At 41.3% G+C, this 22,007-nt stretch overlaps 1 protein-coding gene across 3 annotated transcripts in view; it reads left to right on the forward strand.

Annotated features, from left to right (window-relative positions):
- LOC148041348 (phospholipase D gamma 1-like) overlaps window positions 1-17,762 on the forward strand; it is a 111,814-nt gene extending 94,052 nt beyond the window's left edge. Inside the window, exons 7-10 of one of the 3 annotated variants that reach the window (XM_087679070.1) lie at window positions 5,044-5,192; window positions 5,837-6,010; window positions 14,977-15,174; window positions 17,150-17,762. In XM_087679070.1, the coding sequence (XP_087535196.1) occupies window positions 5,044-5,192; window positions 5,837-6,010; window positions 14,977-15,174; window positions 17,150-17,443 (815 nt within the window). In that variant the 3' untranslated portion in view covers window positions 17,444-17,762. Of the gene's footprint in view, window positions 1-5,043; window positions 5,193-5,836; window positions 6,022-14,976; window positions 15,175-17,149 lie in introns of those variants that run through there. The other 2 variants (XM_087679075.1, XM_087679083.1) reach the window with 2 other exon arrangements.
- Window positions 17,763-22,007: the final 4,245 nt, after the last annotated feature.

The raw sequence follows: 22,007 nt of genomic DNA on the forward strand, positions 1-22,007 counted from the left end.
CACTACGCAAGATGAGGAGAAGCACCAACACGAGGCGATGTACCAGGCCGTCGCTAGGAGAACCTGGTTAACCATCAAGGCTCGGCTGACTAGTGAGAGACGAGCCGTGCTCCAGTAGGAGAGCTTCCTCCGAATAGAATCGAGTGCTGGAAGAAACTGTTGGGCGGAGTGATGTTGAGCCCCACCTGGAACCCTAGGTACTGGACAGTCTGCCCTCTACTCACCCATCTAAATCCTAGGCGGACGTCCCACTCCGTGCTAGAGTCCGGGTCTGTGAGAAAATCAACCGACTTTCGCCAGTTGATTTTCACTCTCGTTGCAGAAACAGAATACCTCAAGAGCCAACGTCTCTCTCTCCAGCATCAACTAATCGTCCTCAATGTAGAGTGTTGTATCATTTGCATACTCTGAGTCTAACAACTCAATCTCCTCTCTCACTGGAAATCGAAGGCCGCGTAATCTACTCACACATGACCTAAGGAAGTGAGACATCGCCTCTGCAAAGAGTAGGAACAGGTACGAGGCCAGGGAGCAGCCCTGCCGGCCCAATCTCTCCAGTCGAAACTCCTCCCCTCGCCTGCCACCTATGAGAACCCTGCTGATGGCCGATCTATAAAGTGTGGAGACCCCGTGGATCCAAGCCTAGGAGAAACCCAACCTCACCATGGTGCCCTCTAGGAAATCCCAGTCCACCCTATCATAAGCTTTCTCAAAATCCAAGAGAAGTACGGCCAGTCTCTGCCCACTGTACTTAGACCACTTTGTCGCCTCAAAGAAGGTAAATACATTATCTAGGATGCTCTTATTGTGGACAAAGCCTGTTTGTGTGTCATGGATGATGTTTGGAAGCATGAGGCATAGTCTCCTACCAATCATCTTTGCCAGTGCCTTATAGGCCACTGACAATAAGGTGATCGGTCTCCACTGGGAAAGCTCCAACGAGTCTCCCCCTTTGGGAAGAAGACTGATAAGGCCTGCCGAAAGACTCCCTGGCATTTGTCGTCTTGAAGTGAAAATCTCTAGAAGGCCATCAGTAGGGGGTCCTTCACCACTTCCTAGTAGGTAGTGAAAAAGACCTTAGAGAGACCATCCTCTCCCGGGCATTTCTGCCCGTCTTGTGTGTGGAAAGCCTCCTCTAGTTCCTTCTCTGTGAAGGGGGCTAGGAGGGAGGACCCATCTCCTCTGTGAGACGAGGGACGGGATGTGATCCCAGACCTATTGCCTACATTGATGTCCTCTAGCTGAGGCTGTCTCCTACTGGAAAAGGCGAGTGTAGTAGTTGATGGCAATCTCCATTACCTCGTCTGGGCTAGAATGAGTTTTCCCATACAAATCTCGAAGGCTGTGTATCTGCTCTTCTGAGGTGCAAGGCTATTGCACCTAGAAAAACTCCCTTTACATCGTGTCCCCCTTCCGCGCCCAGAAAGCTGCTGAGGTGCAGAAAAAGAACTCCTAGCGCCTGTCCTCTAGGCCAGCAATGGCTGCTCGTGCATGCACCTCCTGTGCGTGGAGGGTGGGATCCCCTGGTGTCCCGTGTAATAATCTCTGCGTGGCTGCCAGGTCCCGCCGGAGTGCTCTCTGCTCCTCCCAACTCTGTTGCCTAGCCTGTATGGCTACCTCTTTGCAGATTCTGCTCGACTCAGCCAGGACCTATGCAACCTCCTCTGCAATCCGGTCTCTTTTGCCCCACTCCTTGGTCCAGATCTGCTCTATCTGTCTCCTCACCTCCTCCCTCCTATAGATCAAGTCAGGGATCTGACAGGATCGTGTGTCTAGGGTAGATGCTGAGGTATCAAGTGTCAGGAGAACCGGGCAATGATCGGACAATGTGGTGCCCGCCAACTGCCCAATCTGGCCTCCACGAGAGCCTCCCCACTTTCCCACATAAAACCTGTCCAACCGCTCCAACATGACTCCACCTAGCCACCTGTATCCCCAAGAGAAGTCCAGCGACCTCTCCCTCCTGTGGAAGGCAAGGTCTCTCCAAGCATCGCGTGCTCCTACTGCCAGTAGAAAGATCTCCCATGCCTCTTGCTTCTCCCCAGCTTTCTGCCTCTACCCTGCTGGTCCTCCAAAGCCTCCAGGTTCTTGAAGTCTCCTCCAACGATCTAGGAGTCCACCTCTAGAAGTCCATCCGCGATCTCCACCTAGAACTTGCTGCGTGTCCTAACCTCCGTAAGGGCATAGACATTGAGGATTCCAAGGCACGAGTCCCCAATATCCAATCTGATCCATAGAACCCTCTTTGTCACTATCGTCCCGTGGTCTCGTACACACAGCTAGTAAGACTCAGGCCAATAGAGGTGCATATGCCTCACTCCTATCTTGGGAACCTATGGCGTGCTCCCAGTAAGTGTGCGAGCTGCCCGGGAGTACCTTCCCTACCCGCTAAGCCTGGGTGGGAGTGAGCTTGTGCTCCTGTAGAAGTAAGATGTCGATTCGTCCGGCAAGGGCAAGCTGCAGCTCTTGCCGAACAATCAACTTCCTGGAACCACGTGCCCCACTGTAGTGGAGACTATTCACATTCCAAGATGCAAGGTGTAAGCTGATGGGGAAACCTGTGATTGACCCCCATTGATGTTGTCTTGGGTTGTGACTAGTTGAAATACTTGGATAAAATGGCAATGGACTTCTCTTAGCTCTATATGGAGTTTATGATGCATGGACAGCTCATCCACTTGGAGGGAGTTTGTGAGAATGCTTATTTTTAGCTAAGTATAGCAAAGCAACTCAAAAGGGAGTTCAAAAAATACTCACAAATCCTTGCCTTGCACTTAAATACAGAAAATTCAGAGTAGCTCTCCAAAGTATCTAAGAATTCAACCTTGAAAGCCTTACTAGAGGAGAATAACGATTTTCAAATGCCTACAGCCCTTTCCCTTAAGAGGGAAGTGGATCATCTACTCAATCTCGAGTCCCATTCTAAGCCAATTAACAACTCACCTTATAGACTCTCCAAGTGTGAACGTGAAAAAGTTGCAAAGCAAGTCAAAGAGTTACTTGAGATGGGGTTTATTGAACTGAGTTTCTCCCCTTGTACATCTCCAATCCTACTAGTCAAGAAGAAAGATCGCTCCTTCTACATGTGCACTGGCAACAAGGACGTGAATAAAATCACAATCAAGAGCGGGTATCCTATCCCACAGATTAATGACTTGTTGAATGTGTTGAAAGGGACATGGTATTTTACTAGGATTGATTTGCACTCTAGCTACCATCAGATACGTATGCGAGAGGGTGATGAGATCAAAACGACTTTCAGGATTGATCGTGGACTTTATTATTTTCTAGTGATGTCTTTTGGATTGACTAATGTCCCCACCACATTTCAGAGCCGCATGACTGATGACATTCTCATTTACAACAAATCATAAAAAGAGCACTTAGCACATGTCAAAAGGGTGTTTGATGACTTAAGTGAGCATAGGCTATTTGCTAAGGAAAGTAAGTGCATCTTCATGTAGACATCAGTGGAGTACTTAGGGTACATTATTAGTGAAAATGGCATATAGGCTAACCCTAAAGAAGTGCAATGTGTTAAAGACTGGCTCACACCATCGAGCACTACCTCATTACATGGTTTCCTTGGTCTCTCTTCATTTTATAGATGCTTCATAAAGCTTTATGCCACCATCGTAGCCCCTTTGATTGATCGGTTAAAGAAGGAATCATTCTTTTGGGATGCTATTGCTGATTGCAACTTTAACCAATTGAAAGAAACGTTTATATTAGCCCCCATCCTGCTATGCCCTGACTTCTAAAAAGAGTTTGCCATTTAGTGTTATACTAGTGGCTGAGGTATTGGTACTTTCTTGCTGTAAGAGCATGGTGTGATTGCTTTTGAGAGTCGTACGCTTAATGAAAAGAAGATACAAAAGAATGTTTATGACCAGGAGGTGTTGGTCATTCTTCATGCTGCTAAGAAATGGCACCATTACCTATAGAGCAGCCGGTTTAGATTAAAGAGCAACCATTGAGTCCTCTAGTACTTCGTGACTGAGTCTACTTTGACTCCTAAGTAAAGGAGATGGGTGGCAACTTTGCCAAATTATGATTTTGACGTCTCCCACACTAGGGATAAAGACAATATAGTGGCTGATTCACCTTTACGGATGTGGGCACGCAGAGTGTCTTCCATTTCAAAGCTGCATAGTGATTGGATTGAGGAGCTTCAGGAGGCCTATTTGCTAAATGAGGACTTCAGCCACATATTTCAAAAATTATAGCATGGGGCAATGGATGAAAACTCTTAATATTAGCTTAAAAATGGCCTTATTTGGTCCCATGGCAAGATTTTCATGCCCCACACTTCTCCTTTCACATGGAAGATCATGGAAAAGATACATTCTTGCCCCACTATTGGTCATCTGGGTGTTTTCAAAACATATGATCGGATTGCCAAGAGCTTTCAGTGGAAGGCCTTCCTTTCTCCCTTCTTTCACCTTCTCCTTCAGCTTCCATGGCTTCCTTTCTCTTTCTTCCCTCTTTCCTGTCTTTCTCTCTCCTCTTCTAGTATTTCTCTCTCTTCTCCTTCCTCTCTTTCTCTCTCTTTTGCTCATTCTCCTCTCTCCTCTCTCTTCTCAGCCTCATTCATTACAACAACTATCATTTCATAGGTTGTAATATGTGAATTATAAATGCCATGCAGCCCAAAAAGGGTTGCCAATACAAGGTGAAAGAGAGCATATGTAAATTTAATGTACGATCCTTTTTGAACGTATAAAGCAAATTTCAATTCAAATAAGCGAAGTGTCAATTTGAAAAAACACATCTTAACCTTAAGGTAGATTTGCTTGAGCTTGGAAAGTGAAGAATCTAATTCAAATGAGACAAGCTTCAATGAGAGGGAGCTCTGGACTTTCATGAATTAACATCCAAAAATAGGAATTGAATATGATAGACAAAAACTATTGGTACACTGCATCAAAGCAACACATAAAAACTGTTTAATTTCAAGTAGTAGTCGAACTAGAAGATATCATCCTGATACAAATGTATAGATGCATTGAAGTAATTTTTAACTCTTTATTGCTTACTCAACAGGTGCAGACCATCTTGTTCCAATGGAACTTGCTTTAAAAATTATAAGCAAGATCAAAGCAGGTCATCCATTTGCTGTTTATGTGGTTATTCCAATGTGGCCAGAAGGTGCTCCTGATAGTCTTGCTGTACAAGAAATCTTGTATTTTCAGGTACATACTTATCCTTAATTAAGGAACTATAATGCATGCAATTTGCCTACTTTCCAAGTGGACACTAGTATTTATCGTCATATGACAAACTGGTTATAAGATTTGGCAGTAGTATTTTCTTATGAATTGTCCTCCCTTGGGGAGGCAGTAGTAGTTACTGATTGTCATGCTCCATCTGAAGTCAGAGGAAACTAGTGAGAAGTTAGAACTTACTGTTCTTGCATGCTTTTTGTTGTTTGAGTGCAAGTTTGTAAGACAATGTGCTTAAGGTCTACATTATTGAGCCACAAGATCTAATATAGGTCGTAGGAGTATTCAGGTCACTAGTGTCATTCTTCAGTCCTGCTTTTCAAGATAGTTTATTTTAGTCTCTGACTCCGTTTTGTTTCAAACCCAAAATTTGGCTAACTGATTATTGAAACGAAGGCTTAAAGGTTTGGCTGTTTTTGTTGAAAGAAGAAACTTTATGTGATATTGGCAGTTCTTATGGCTGCACATAAGTCTCTGGTTTGAACATTTTTTACTCCTCTTATAATGCAACTCTATGGTCCATCAACAAATTTATTTACCTGCATATTGTCAGTATAGTGCTAAATAGGATGGTAGAAGCATACATATTAGCTCTAATTTTTCCTATCATACAGAGGCAAACCATGGAGATGATGTACAGACTTATTGCAGAAGCTCTGAGAGATTACAAGCTAGAAGACAAGTATGTTCCCACTGATTTTCTGCAATTCTTTTGCCTGGGTAACCGGGAGCTAAGGGGTGCAAATGAGACAGATCCGAAAACTGCACCTGTTGAAAGAAGCCCTCAGGTTTATGATCAGTTAGTGACATCTTTTGCACAAAAATTTCCTTTCAGTTTAAAATTGTTTTGTGAATTCAAAGAATAAGGAGCTCTAAGAGTGTTTTCAACATTTCACGTTGGTAGAAAGAGATCAGAGTCATTTAGTAAGAGTCCATGAGGAGGAGCACAACATATGCAGATGTATAGTGTACTACGGCATACAGGGGAGGTATCATTACCTCTTCGGTGAGGGCTTTGGACCTCTCCGTCATGTTACGGAAGGACTAGAGATGTCTAGGGCTTTTTGTCCTAAAGCTTTAGAGGTGCTGCACAGCACTCTACAAGCTAGTAGCCCAGCCCACCCAGAGGGACCCAAGCAAAGAGCAACGATGATTTTTCCCACTGATAAAATCCTATAGGCACCACTAGATTATTAGAGACACAGCCACCCTACTAGACTGCACCTATCCCAGTTGATTTGGTCACATTGGAGAAAGGCATTGCACTTCGCTCAGGGTGACAACCTAGCCCATCAGGGCTACGGCCGAGGGGCCCACACCACAGTAAGATCGTAGCCATCATTTCAAGGCACAGAAGACTTGCCCCTAGGCACATTAGTGGGGTGGCCCTTGATCACACTATGACAGGGATCATCTGTTGACCTTGAGATCCAGAGAGACAGCTGCAGTATCTAGATATCTTTTTCATATAGTTCTTAGATTTTACATATAACTCTAGATTTTTAGATACTAGTCTTAGACTAGGATTCTATTTTCATGCGGGCAATAATCTCTCTCTCTCTCTCTCTCTCTCTCTCCCCCCCCCCCCCCCCCCCCCCGCCCGCCCCCCCAGGCCTCTGGGCTCCTCAAGACCATGGATGCTGTCACTTGACTGATGCTGCTGTGAGACCTAAAGCTGCCACAAGGGCTGATGCAACATGACCTGATGCTCTGTGAAGCTGTCACGTGATTGACACCTGTTACTCGCTGGCACAACTGATGCATGTGACCTCTGTACACATAATTGATGCACATGACCTGCATGACGAGTAGCTTCTGTCCCACAGCTCCAGCCTCTCTCTCTCACGTGAATACAGGCAGTGTGATCTGTACTTTGTGGCCTGCTGCTCTTCCTCTTTGTCTAACATGAATGCAGGAGAAACTGAGCAGCAGGGTGAATACTTGTGCATTCTGAGTTTTTTGCGAGCAGGCAGGTTACTCATGAATGCAGTCTTGAATATAGACATGGTTGCACGAGTGCGGACGTGATTGCAATCAGCAAGTGTAAGCCCTGATTACACTGCATGACCATTTTTGAAACAGTAAATTAATATCGAATACAGCAGTAAACATTACATGAATGCAAAGCAGCAAGTGTAAGCCCTGATAACACTGCATGAACATTTTTGAAACATTAAATATAATATTAAATACAGCAGTAAACATTGAATGCAACAGTGAATGCAGTGGTGGCGGCAGTGAATGCAACAGTGATTCCAGCAGTAAACAGTGAAGGCAGATGTGAACCCTCTTGTAAACAGTGAAGGCAATTGGGATTACAGTTGTGTCTGCACTTACCTGAGGACAGCTTGATCATGTGACTAGTGAAACACCCACCTAGGATCGAGAACCTGCACATGAAACATGACACAAGCCATATCCACAAATACAAGAGGACTGGACAGCAAACTGACCTCCCAGCCATTGAGCCAAACACACTTACCCCCAAGCCTAGGAGCTAGCAATACTCAGGGTCATGACCATGTCCCAAGGACTAGTGTCATATACAACTAGTCTACACCATCCCAGTGCATGGATGCATCAGCCAACAAGACAAAGAGTCCAAGAGTGATGGCCACACAATGATGTGAAAATAGGGCCTTGAGTCCTATAAATAGGACTCAATTTCCCTAAACCCAAAGTCCTTAGTGCATTTGTAATAGTTTACTTCATGACCATTGTGATCAATGGCACTAGCATCAATCCAAATATCCAAGGATATAACATTTCCCCCCTCATGAATGATTTCTGTCCTCAACAATATCCTCAAGACTGAAGTCGGGAAAATGACTCTCCAATGAACGTACTAACTTCCACGTACAGAGGTGGTTCTTCTACTTGACCAAATGTTCAAGATAAATGGTCCAATGGGATTGTTTAGTCCTATGGTTAAGAACCACTTCGGGTTTGAGTGGAAAATATCGAGTAGTGGCCTCAAGCTACAAAACTTCGTTGATCGAAACAATTAGTTCACCTTGTCCCAGTTATTCCTATAAATGACTCCCGTGGAACACAAGGTGGACTCTGATCTTCGAAGTTAAGCTAAGCTCATAGGATACGTTGCTTATCTTTTTGGTAATCTAGAAAGGTGCGAAGATATGCTAGGGTTTGCACTAAGGAAACATAGTATGTACGACCAAGACTAAAACAAAGACTCAAATAGTGACAAACAAAACTCAAACCCTGAACGCAAAACGCAAAACACAAATGCAAAACTCAAAAACTTAAACACAAAGAGAAGAAACTTTGAAGTGAATGAATGCTGTAAATGAATGTAACAGTGTATCCTTGTGCAAATGGACAATGGGATTTAGAGGCATGGCCACTAACTGTATTTGATTAGTGCAATACTGTTCCACCAATTGTTGGGCATACTTCTGCTATGATAGAAAGATACTTCCCTCGGATCTTACAATCTCCATCCCCAAGAAATAAGACAACAAACCTAAGTCTATCATCTCGAATGTCGAGCAAAGTTTTGCCTTGATATTTGCAATAGCCATAGAACGAGTGAGTAATATAACATCGACATATAGCAAGATAGAGTTGATCCCAGTGCTAGTAGTACGCACATATAGATTTGGATCATAGGGCATAGAATGGTATCTATGAATCCATAAGAACTCATTCATCATGTGGTACCAAGACCTCGGTGTTTGCTTCAGCCCATAAAGAGCTTTCTGCAAGCAGAATACCTTATTAGTCTAGTCATGGCTCAATTTCGGGCCTAAGAGGGGGTGTTGAGCTAAAAATAATGCATTGGCTCCAAGTGACTGTCAAGCATGGGCAAACCAAGTAACATCCATATCTAACCAAAGCATAAATGCAAGAAGCCCAAATGTCAAGCAGGACAATTCCAAAGCATGCCAACCGAAGCCGAATGCCAGTGAATGACGACCAAGGCGGAGCCTATTCCAAGCTCAAAAGCATTCCGGAACCAAAAAGAAGCATTTGACAATCTCCAAATACATCGGTATGATCATTCAAACCTCCAGTAAGCACCCCGTATCCAAGAATCAATGCATACACCAAGTAAATGAGCTTCAGCCCATTGTATTACAGCAGCATATTTACTATCAAATGAAGCTCAATGGGTGCCCAAATCTACTCCAAATCAGTCCCAAAGCATAGACATAGCATCCCATAACATCCGGGCATCACAGGCATCAATAGGCATCAAATGGGCAATGCCAAGAAGCATCAAACGTAAATGTCGAGTGATGCCTTGTTTTGACAGTCCTAGGACTGCGTATACAACAAGGGCTGAAGGGTGGAATCAATCGCCGGGAGCCATGAACTCATGCCAAGGAGTCCAACAATGATCGGGAAGGTTGCCAACAATGCCGGGAAGCCGGGGAAGAAGCTGGAAATGCCAGGGACAGATCAGCCCAGCCCCCTAAAAATGCGCCGCATTTTGCGCTAGCTGTTCCTGGGGGGTTGGGGTGTCTTCAGTAGTACTCTGGAGCACTTGGCAATGTTGAGGGGGCTCCGATACAGCCTTGGAAGGTGCCAATGGAAGGCCGGAAGGTCGGGGAGGAGGCGGGAGATCAAAACATACCTGCAAATGAAGGTGCCATGGCTGCCATTGACGCTCAGGTTGAAACTCTGCAAATCCGGGCTGAAGAGAATGTCGAGCAAGCTCCAATGCCTTTGCTCTAATACCAGTTGAAAGGGAAGTGGAAGCCAGGAGGAAGAAGCTTGGTGGTGAGAGTTATGGTGGATGGAGAGCAAGAGCAAGAGAGAGAGTGAAACTCAAAGTGGGAACTCCAACAACCACAATGTGTAGCCGGGCCTTCCTTTATTCAAACTATCACTAAAAGAATAAAGAATAAGTGACTGTGACGGGCGCCCGCTACCTGCAGTGTGCAATGGCAGGTACTGTCAGTGTAGTAATACACGGGCGGCTAGGCGGAGGTGCCTTTACCCCCAATACCCCAAGCTTGGGTGCTAGCAGCACTTCAGGTCACAATCACATCCCAAGGGCTGGTATCCCATGCCACCAACCTGCACCATCCTGATGTGTAGACACATCGGCACAATAATGTGTACAATAGGGCTCTAAGTTCTATAAATAGGACTCGGCTACTCTAACCCCAAAGTGTCCTTAGTGCATTCACACTAAGTCACTTCATGACCATTATGACTAATGCTACTAGAGCCCATGCAGATGTCCAAGGATATAACAACTAGCCTATGGACACTAGTGATATATGCACAGTGCGATTGAAGCATTTGTTCTCTTTTTCTTTTTGTTCTATATTTTTTTATTTTTCTCTTTTTCTTTTTTGGAAAGTTCAATTCTACATGAGAGGGGAAGGCAAGAGATGAGGTTTGAGACAAGGAGACATTGGGTGATTGAGGTTGGTTTAGGGAGGGAGAAGTCAAAGGATTGTGAGAAGGTGATCACAATCCAAGAGAGAGGATGACAAGTGACTATAAGTGGTGGATGTAAAATAGTTTCTATAAGCACTGAGTTCTCTCTCATTCATCTCACCAAGTAGCTCTAAACAATGGGTAGGAAGTAGTATTGTGCAGAGATTAAGTCTCATCATTTCCGGTGTGTTAATCCTTGTGTTGATGTCAAAAAAGAGAGGAGGCAAGCTTTTCCATATGAAGTAGGGCATATCAAAAGAGCAAAATGAGATATCTAAGGTAGTTGATTACAATAATGAAGGTAGGGTCAATGCAGTTTGTGAACTTTTGAATGAAGGTACAAAAGAAGGGGACTAAGCCTTTGGGATGGAAGATATAGGTATGGACAAACTACTAGACATAGGTGTTAGGGATTTTAGGAAAATCATACATGTCATCCTTGTCGGGGTTGAAGGGGCATAGAAATCATGAAGCATGTTTCACCAGGGTTGAAATGCAAAACATGTTTCATTGCTGAAACGTTTGGCCCATCTCAAAGGAAGAACAGTTTCTATTAAAAATTAGTTAAGCATATGTATTTTAAGCTGAACATATGTATTTTAAATGTGTACTTTCACCATTTGATGTGGTGTTTCACTTAAGAAGTACCAAGGTCTTAAATTTTTCAAGCTGAAACACAACTTTTCGATCTCAAAGGTGAAACATTCGTGGTTACCTTGTTCAAAAGGTGTTCTTGAATCTTTAGGGGGTACAAGTGGTGTTTTGGATCCGTGCACTCTACTACAGAGCCATAGCAATAGGACAATGCTTCTTTTTTGGTATTTAGTATTATTTATCACTAGTAGGCTTGTCCATCACAATCTTCTCAAGGCTTTTGAGATAGATTGGCATAGTAAGCCTTGTTGTCTTTGTAAAATTGGAGATAGGCCTATTTATTGATTTTATTCCACCACTTTGCTACAAAGTTTATGTCCAAGTCTATGAGAAAAATTTTAGTGGGGATTAGAAGTACTCAATGACCAAAAAAAAAAAACTTGTATCCTTTTCCGTATATTTACATAGTCAATTATCTATTAATTCATCTTTTTCATTATTTAAAGATATAAAGAAAAGAGCTAGCCACTGATGGGTGGTTATGGTGATAGTGGAGCCATGTGGGAGGTTAGAAGAAAGAGGGTACACACTTCCACCTATATGACCCAATTGTGCACTTGTGATTGAAACTCAAGCATATCAAGGACAGACTTGCACACAAAAAGGAATAATGCTTTGAAGTGTGGGCTAGATTTGTCAAAATATACAGTTACAATCAACAAGATGGTGTGATCATGAAAAGTTTATACAATGTGTAAATGTAGACTGATGTTTAGAATGCATATGTCTATGTGTAGGAAGCTCATATGAGAAATCTAGCATTGTTTTTATTATGTACTTAGAAAGAGCTTTCACATGAATCTTATATTGGGGAGGTCCTAAATTTTAGGAAAATCCTAGATGTTAGGAGGTCCATCAACTTCAGGTTCCTTGGATTGGCTAAAAATGCTAGCCCTAACAAAAATAAGAATGACATTCTAAAAGTAGTAAGTTTTGTGCTTTGGTAGTACTTTCTATATTTGATGGTTTTTATTCTTGATAGTTCTTTTAGCCTAAAAAGAAAAACCAAAGAAAAGAGACGAGTGTTTAGGTACTAGTGACACAAGCTTCCAAGTATCCTACCACTTGCCGCACATCATGACAAATGGTTGGATATGTCTTGTGTTACTCCATTTTTCCTCGTGTCATGTCTCATGTCCAAGTTGAATCCTAAGGGGACATTTCACAAGTCTTAAGCTTAAGTTTGGTCTAGTGAGCAACTACCTCATAATTAATGTCATAATTAATGACTAAGTCATTAATTATACCTTAATCAGATCAATAATTTACAACAAGCAAAACTGATGTAAAATGAGAAAAAAATAAGCACTTTTAATAGCAAGAAGGGAGACTTAGTGCAAAGAGGGAAAGTGGAGTAACACAAGACAAGCATCTAGTCACATGTCATGAGGTGTAGCAAGTGGTGGGATACTTGGAAGCTTCCATCACATGTGATCTCAATAGTAGGTGGAGTGGTTGTCACCAAGGATGTGTTTTTCTAAGCTCGGGATTAACATGTGATCTACTCCTAACTCTTTAGGCAAGCAAGACTTTGCATAAGTTGCGCAAGACATGGGTAGATCCATCAATGACAAGGGTTTGATTGTTGAGAGCTAGAGAATAATTCATTTTTCAATGTGCAAGTACAAATAATTTGAGCTTTTTGACGCTAGTACCAAAGTTTCAATTAAAATTAAATTCAAGCAATAGGGCCAAGGTTTGGCCCTGGACAGTCTAATTAATATTTTTCATAAAAAATATGCTTTTTGTGCAAAAAGATTGAGGAAAAAGCTGGAAAAACGCAAGTCAAGGTTGTGTAGGCAGTTTTTGAGGCAGTCATGGCATGCAAGGTGGTGTGGTTGTTTTTACAGCATAATGACAATTTTCCCTCTTTGCCGTGAGCTTGCATGCAAAGATGGGCTTGTTTTCTCATCTCCTTCAAGCATATTCAAAGGGGAACAGCAATGTGAGATACTGGAAGAGGTCGTGTAAAGGTTGTGTGTGCTGCTTTCTCTCTCCTTAGTGGGCTCCAGTGTTTCTGTTGGCAGCTGTCTTGGACTATGATTGTGCGAGGCTGAGTTGAAGTGTTTGGCACTAGCAATAGCCTGAAGCTTCTCTATTCAGTGTAGACTTGCTGTCTAGGGTTGCATGCAGGCTGTGTACAGCACTCTAGAGGACGTAGAGTTTGTTGTAGTCAGCAGTCACAGTCTATGTGCAAGTGCTTTTGAAAGAGATTGTACAAAAATTGAAGTGTTCGAGGCAGACCTGGTTTGTTCTAGGTTGGTTAGTCTCAATTGGTGAGAGCAACTTGTGACTTAGTGACCAAGCAAGGTTGGACATATCTGTGAATAGTAGGTACAAGAAAGAGGTACTGGTTATAGTGTACTAGTGACTGAAACACAAGGTTTCAAAGCATAAATCAGGTTCTTTGTACTCCATTTGAATGGCTCTAGTAATATTAAATAAATACTTCAAGGGGCGCCAAGCTTTGGGGCCAATTTGTGTTTTGTGTTTATGAGTAGGAGCATTCTAGCTCCCTAGTATTTAAGTGTGTGAATTATTTGCTTGTTGATTTCATGATTCAAGGGGCGCCAAGCTTTGGGGCCAATCTGTGTTTTGTGTTTATGAGTAAGAGCATTCTAGCTCCCTAGTATTTAAGTGTGTAAATTATTTGCTTGCTGATTTCATGATTGAGGTCAAGTGTTTTGGAGATAAAGTTTATGATTGCTGCCCTTTCGGTTGCTTAAAGGCCAGTTTTGGTGGCTATCCTAGGCGGCTCTTATTGAGAGGGTTCGAGATGATGTAGGGATTCATGCAGGGTACAATGTTTGAGGATTGGGCACCTATGGCCATAGGGTCACGTAAAAGTTCAAATGGACCTAGCCACTTCTATGGTCTCGTGCTATCAATATTAAAGCCATGGAGATGATCTAATATGGTGTGTTTGGCATTGTCTCAAGACCACATATAGGATATTTTACATATTCTTGATAGTGTGTTCTAGTACTTCCTAGCTGGATTTCTTAGAGAATTAATCAGAAATAGACAATGGTGAATTTAAGAGATGCATGGAGATCTTAGACTTACCTCAGAAGACAAGGGAGCAAACATGCATAAGTTTGTGCATGTAAGCCACATAATGGTATAGAATATATGTTTTCAGTAACTACTATTCTAGCACATTATACTTCTCTAATCGCAACAAGCTTTGGGAAGTAATCTCAACAGGCTTTGGACATAGAATCTAGTGCACCAGTAATCACTCGTATGGGGCTGGAAATCATAAGTGTGAATTGCATAGAGGTGGCACACATTCTTGTGATGTATAGAACCCAAGATCAAAGAGTTTTCTCTTGTGTCAATGGTAGAGCCCTAATTTAAACATCCAATGTCATCTCGGAGATCCTTCAATACCACTCATCACATCAGACATTCCATGATACTTGTAAGGAGTTCTTAAAATGTGCACATTCTAATAATAGTCAATGGAGTCCCAAAACATAGGCTATTTGTTAAGTGCCAATTCTAATGATGAATGCTGCCTTTCCGGCCACTTAAAAGTATTGTTTCTATCAAAGGTTGGGATTTAAGGGGGCAAACAACCATCTACCATACTAGCGTGTTTGTGCAATTTAGGTTTCATGCTTTCAATTGTGTTGAGGATTGCATAAAAGGCTATAGTCATGAGTAGCTTGTTATGTGTGACCAGGGCCAGGCTTTGAAGAGCAGACGCTTCATGATCTATGTGCATGCAAAGGGAATGATCGTGGATGATGAGTATGTAATCATTGGCTCAGCAAATATCAATCAGCGTTCTATGGATGGATCTAGAGATACAGAGATTGCTATGGGAGGATATCAACCTTATCACACATGGGCTCGCAAGCAGCATGCTCCAAAAGGCCAGGCAAATGCTTTTCTCTGAGTTATTCTCCTTGTGAACTGTAGTAGATTATTATCCACTTTTTAACCACTGTATTGAAACTGATGATTGGCTAATCGTTTTATGCATGGAAAGGAAAGCTATTGATATCAGTTTGATGTATTGAACTCTCTCATGGTTACATAAAATCTACAAAATCCCAGTTTCTAAGTCACCAAATAAAGATTTTTAATATTCAATATTAAGGTGAGCTTGTCATAATGGCATTGAATGGATGGAAGCAGTTGATGCGAGAACATAAATGCAAGAATCCTTGGCTTTTTACTAAGGTTAAATGTTAGGTTTCAGGGGACAGCTTACAGTATACTCTTTTAGGCTTAGGCTCTTAATTGATGGACCAAATATCTTGGTGGAAGAGCTGATACATTACTCAGCTGCACAAGTACTCATGGATTATCATAACGATCTTGATTCAAGAGTAGTCACATGCACATATGTTCAGATGCCGAGATTTTCATTTTTGCAATCTCTCCTGGATGTGGTTCCACTTAGGCTCCATCTCCTAACTTGGAAGAAAATTTGTTGCTGACGGCTGTTACGATCTTCCATATTGCTGGTCCATGCAGAGATCCTCCTCTAAGTCTACCACTGTCAGCAAGTATCCATGTCATCAAAAGAGTCACCAGACTCTATGAATTCTGAAAATTAGTCATCAAAGTCTCTAAGCAAAAAAACATAGATTGGCCCCAAATCTTGGCACCCCTTGTGGTATTTCTGTAAGATTATTGAGAGTTGCTCCAATGGGATAGAAAAGAACCTGTAACTGCTCTGAAACTTGAAGCAACGGTGTAGAAATAAGCTCCCATATATGGCAATGTCTGTTATCCACTCTGTGCACGAAGTCTGCAGTGTGTGTGACACCCATCTAGTGACATCCCTCATGTCCTTAAGGTATGCTTCATTGGAAATCTTCTTAATCCTGTCCTGTTGTAACCCACACTACTGTTCCTTAGGTCACCTATGTGTACCCTAACAGACCATCAGTGGTTGATCATCACATAACATGAGGAAGGAAAAGGATTTGAGACTTTGACCATACATGCATCTCCTGCCTGCTTCAGATATATTTTAACAATTGTGTCTGTATAGATCGCCTTCAAACCTTTTTAAGGATTACTTATGGACTACAGTTGCCTCAGGAGGCAATGTGGTATCTGACTTTTTGTAAGGTGTAGTGCTCTTCTGTCACAGGTTCTTCCTGTTCGGCTTGCAATCCTGCTCAGCAGTGTAAAGTGACCAATTTATTTGCATGTCTGAGGTCCATTGAGGAACAATCCAACATGAACCAGTGTGTCGATGTATCTAAAAAAGCTAGAAATTGAGATACTACTGTCTCACAACATAAATCAGTAATATCTCTGGCCAGGGTAAGACATGCTTTTTGTGAAACATATAGTATGCAGCCCAGAACTGCTGCAAATTCCAATGGAGGAACATGTGGGATGAAACAAACTAATGGCACCCTCAGGGTGAGCCAAAGTGGGCAGGAAGACATGAATTCTACTGCTCAATAAAAACAGATCCCAGGCATTGCATGAGTGCAAAAACCACGGGCCCATCATCTTTTCACTGACCAGTTGATAAACGAGCTCCATGGTAGAGCATTCAGCACAATAAAAGACTTCGCCAGCAAAGACGAAAGTCCCTTGAAACTCCAAACTGCATTTTAGATGGCTTCTCTCTTGGCCCAAGCTTTTAGCATGCATCTGCTGTGAGACACTGTTCCTCAGTATCTTGAAATTTGGAAGACAGTTTGAGGCTGCAACTTTCAGTCACCTTTACCCTTGCAAGGAAAATACTGTTGTTGTTTAATTGCAAAAATGTTGATTGAAGAATGTCAGTTTCCTTTCCCGAATCTTGCGCAACTAGTTTGCACACAATATGTGTCTCGTTATAAGATCCCACTAACCTTACATTATTTATGATGCTAATTATTCAGGTGTATGGATATCGAATGTCACTCTGGGCCGAACATTTCGGAGGGGTAGAAAATTGCTTCAGTGAACCGTGGAGTAAGGAATGTGTAAAAAAGGTCCAGACTATGACACGGGAGTTCTGGAAGCAGTATACTGCTGCAGAAGTGACACAGATGAAGGGTCATCTTTTGCCATATCCGGTGAATGTTGGGAGGAATGGGGAGATCACTGCATTGGAAGGTTTCGAGTGTTTCCCGGACGTTGGAGGGAAAATCCTGGGTGCGAGCACGAAGCTCCCAGACAATTTGACATCTTGAGTTGTTTTCTCATTTGGGTCTTTGATTCATTGATTCTGTAGTATGCCGTTGTAACCACACCGAGGAAGGTCCAAGGCCCGGGGGCCGGACTGTATAGACTGTAGAGTTGCTTTGAATACAACGTCTCTTTCTATGGGAAACAAGAGCTAAGCAGTCTTGGGTGAGCATTTGAAGCGAAATGGCCGCCTCCACTACCCTTCTTGTACTACCATCAGCATCAGAATCTGAAAGCATACTAAACGCCATACAATGCCTTCACTGAAAAGTAGACATTAGGAGCTACACAACAACAAAGTGGAAATCGATCTCATAGTCAGATAAAGATTTTATTTTTGGCATCTTAAATCTTGAATTGAAATTCTAGGAAGCACAAGTCATTCTTAGCACTAGCATCGTACTCAGATTGCATAGCAGTCGTCAAGCTTTCTAGATTCTCTCCCCAAAAGAAACAAGCTCATCATCATCTCAAAGACCACTTGCTTTTAGTTAAGAACAACTTGAGGGCCTAGAACCCCAAAGGTCCCAACTTCATGTGCTTTGAAGATAACACTTGAGAGAGTCTAGATTTAAGATTCCCTTGAGAGGAAGATTTAGACTTTCTTGGACTTGCTTGATCAATACTTTCACTTGTATTAGAGACATAGCTAGACCCGTGAGCTACCTTGAGACTTTCCATTGACCGTACATTCAAGGTAAGACCTTAAGAAATACCTTAAGAGCAATCCATTTAGCACTCATAGTCCTCAAAAGCACCAAACATGTATTTCAAAAAGAGTCCAAAGAGGCTAGAAGCTTCATAGGTATTAAGTGGAGCATAGATACCCTCACAAGATAAAACAAAACCTTCCAACTATTCCAAAATCTCCCCTCCAGGTATTTATGTGCATAGTACCTCCAAGATAGTACCTCGAAGGCAACCTAGAATTGTGATACCTCTACTTGCTTAACTTTGTTGCCCCTATGGATTCGCCATAGTTCTTTCTAGTAGCCCTCACCTCAACCCTCTTGGTCAAATTGTCAATTGTGCAATTACAATACCCTTGGCTTATAAGTATTGGGCTACAAGTCTAATGGATCCCATAAAATCTATTTTTCCAAGGGTTGATGGGCTATTACAAGGGTTACCTCCATCTAATAATTTCACATTATTTTCATACACTAGTACTCATTTGTAAAAGCATAATGAATCTAGCTATGTCTTTAGACAGGGTTGGTCACCATAATTGGGATTGGAGCACTTTATATGTCATTGTATTGGCACTAAAGTGGCTAGCAACTATCCCCCATTTGTAAAAGCATAATGAATCTAGCTATGTCTTTAAACAGGGTTGGTCACCATAATTGGGATTGGAGCACTTTATATGTCATTGTATTGGCATTAAAGTGGCTAGCAACTATCCCCCATTTGTTTCTTGAAGCACTCCTTCCATTTCATTCTCACAAACACATCTCCTCAAAAAATCATCCTACTCTAATAAACACAAGTTCTCTAGCTATCATTTGGTAAGGTTAGGTCTTAATTGGGGTGCATATTAATCTAGCTTTCTCCCTTGGCACTTTGAAAGCCCTTTTTCTAGTAGTGTAGTATATCATCTGCGGCCCAATAGGGTATCAAGTCTGCCCTCAAGATTTCCTCCTCTTGTTTCTTTCTAAACAAGTGGGCAGATCATCGGCAATGCCTAATGTTAGTTTCCCATTGTTTATTTCTTGACATATGATTATCCATATAATGTTTGTTTTCCTTATGCACAACAATATAATAGTCCATTTAAGCAACATAAATAGTCATCCAGCTATATGCCTCATTGTATAAAGTTTGTTAACTTAATAAAGCAAGGCTTGATGGCCTATAAAAAAGATGAATGGAGCAACAAGCAAACAATACCAAAACTTCTTTGCCACATACACCATTCCAAACCCCTCTATTTTTGTAATGGAATAGTCTATTTTTGCATTAATGAATTTCTTGCTTGAGCAGCACACGAGAAAATCCATATTGTGTTTATCAAGTTGATACAAAACTACTCCTATATCAATCTACAAAATCTCAACACACAAATGAAAAGTAATGGACCAATGCGAGGCTCGTAAAATTGGTACTAAAATAAGAGCTTTCTTCAAAGCTTCATATGCCTATTGGCACTCCTTTATCCATGCAAGTACAATTAGCTAGACCTACCAATAGTGCAAAGTTAAGAATGGCCTATTTATAACATCTTGTATGGTTAAGGAAGCATTTAACTTCTTTAGGTCAAAGGTAGTAAATTAGCAATCACTTTTACTTAAGTAATATAATCACTTTTACTTAATTGATGTATATAGCCTTTGCATTCATCGTGACACAATGTACCCTAGAATGTATTCATGCTTAGCCCAAAACTTACACTTAAGGGGATTCAAAGAGAGTCTATCTTTCAAAAATTTACCACAACTTATCTAGGTGTTCTTTACAACTAGAGTCCACATAAAGGTCACTCATCAACACTTCTAAGAAATTGTGTAGCATGTTCTTGAGCATGTATACATCTAGCACTAAAAGGTTACTGGTGCATTTGTTAAGTCGAAAGGCATGACTATATAGCATGAAAACCCCCAACTTTGTGGTAGAGGATGTTTTCCATCAATTGTCCAAATAGACTTGCACTTAATTATACTATAAACATCCATTGGGCTTCTCTACTTAATGCACACTCAAGCGTATGCTCTGTATAAACAATAAGTAGGTTTCTATCTTAGGAACAACATTGACTTTCTTGTGATTGGTACACACTCATATTTTACTTTTTTTGTTTAGTATAATGAAAATTGGTGACACCCAATCCATATGCTTGATCTCATAAATAAACTCTACTTTAACAAGCTTGCCAAGCTCTTCCCCTTGATTGCATGCATATCTGTTAGGTTCATGGGGTATGGTTTTTTTTTTTCAAAAATCCATTATTAAGGACTCAAGGGCATATCTTCTAGGTTTGACTAGTTCTAAGTAAACATGATGAAGAATTCCATGAGCATGTCTAATAGACTCGCATCTTCTTCCTTAATATGAGACCATTTGCTATGAAGTTTGAGTGGTTTGACATCTCCTACAAGTTTAACTTCAACTTGTCATTTTCCTCTAACAATTCACATGCCTAACCCTCTCATTGGGCCTCTAATATTATGACCACTCAATCTCATTTCTTAAATTTTATGAAACAATTTTCCAAATTTTAACTTTTCTATTGTTGAATGCTGCAAAGTCATTATCTTTGCTTCGTTACTTAAGCTTCTTATGACAAAGTCAACTAGAAGGTCTCTTTTGATCCTTTAGCTATTAGCAAATAAAGGAATCTCTGGATTACTATTGCCACTCATCTCAAACTCTAAATTTGACAAGAGAGATTCACATCCATTCTTCTTCTTCAAGAGTGACATTTTCTTACTATCAAGTCAATATTTTACCTTATCAATAATTTTCTATTACCTTGGCGTTTTCATCTTTTTTAGTCATGGTAGCCAATATTATACTTATTACAATCAAGATGGCCTTTCTTGTTGATAACATTGTAGGATCACCACTCTTAGCAGATTTGCAACTATAGCTCATCTCTTAGCTCTTTTCTTTGGACCCTTCTTTTGTATTTGGAACCTATCCATTACTAATGTCCAAGAAGGCTTACACTTGCCTTCTTTCTTTTTTCCACTCTAGTCATGGCATTCTATTGGACTTGGATGATCATCTATGTACTCAACTTTAGATTGGGTTAAGCACATATGTGAAAATTATCTTGTTAGTTGACGCTTTCTACTTTGGACAATCGGCATATAGATTGGTGATTCCATAGTTGTGGCATCATTGTTTCTACTTTGTTTTCTCTATTAGGTTCTTGCTCCTTATGACATTTGGATGCCATAGTTGATCACAATACTAACATGCTATCTCCTCTCTTAGTTGGATCATCTCTCTTTCCCAAACACATCCTAAGACCTTCACTAAAACTCTATAGTCCATAATGACCCCATTTCCCTCTTTGTCATATCTATGAGATTGTTTGTAGAGCTAGCATTAGAGAATCATGATGGAGAAGCTAGCTTTCTTGGTAGAAGCAAGACTTTGAGTTCTTTTCTACCCTAAGCACAATCCAAAATCTTGTGCCTTCTTACCAATAGATATGTGATTCTTAATTTTCATACCTGTTTGAATGCTTTACAAGGTTCTACAAGTCGTTACTTGGTCTACACGAAATTTGGATTGCTCTTTAATGCATGGGCTAAGACCTAGAACACTTAATAAGTTAGTCACTGGTAGTGTTTTGGTTTGAAGGATTGTGGAGGTTTAGAAACTTGTTTTGCAAGTGGTCCTATGACTATGTATAATAATGAGGTACTTACTACTCTAGAATTAGTAATGCAACATCTTATAGTTTAATTCTTGCTAGTCTCTTATTATTCCAAAGTCCACTTTACAAGCTTGTCTACAACTTCTTCTCCCATATCTCTCATAGCTTTTACTTTTTCTTTGACATGATTTAGGGTCCTTCAATCAATTACAATTGACGATGCCTTTGCAATATTCTTCAATCAG

This window comes from Lygodium microphyllum, chromosome 1 (genome assembly GCF_053477565.2).
Source record: "Lygodium microphyllum isolate KBCC chromosome 1, Lygodium_microphyllum_v1.1.10, whole genome shotgun sequence".
NCBI classification, from domain to species: Eukaryota; Viridiplantae; Streptophyta; class Polypodiopsida; order Schizaeales; family Lygodiaceae; genus Lygodium; species Lygodium microphyllum.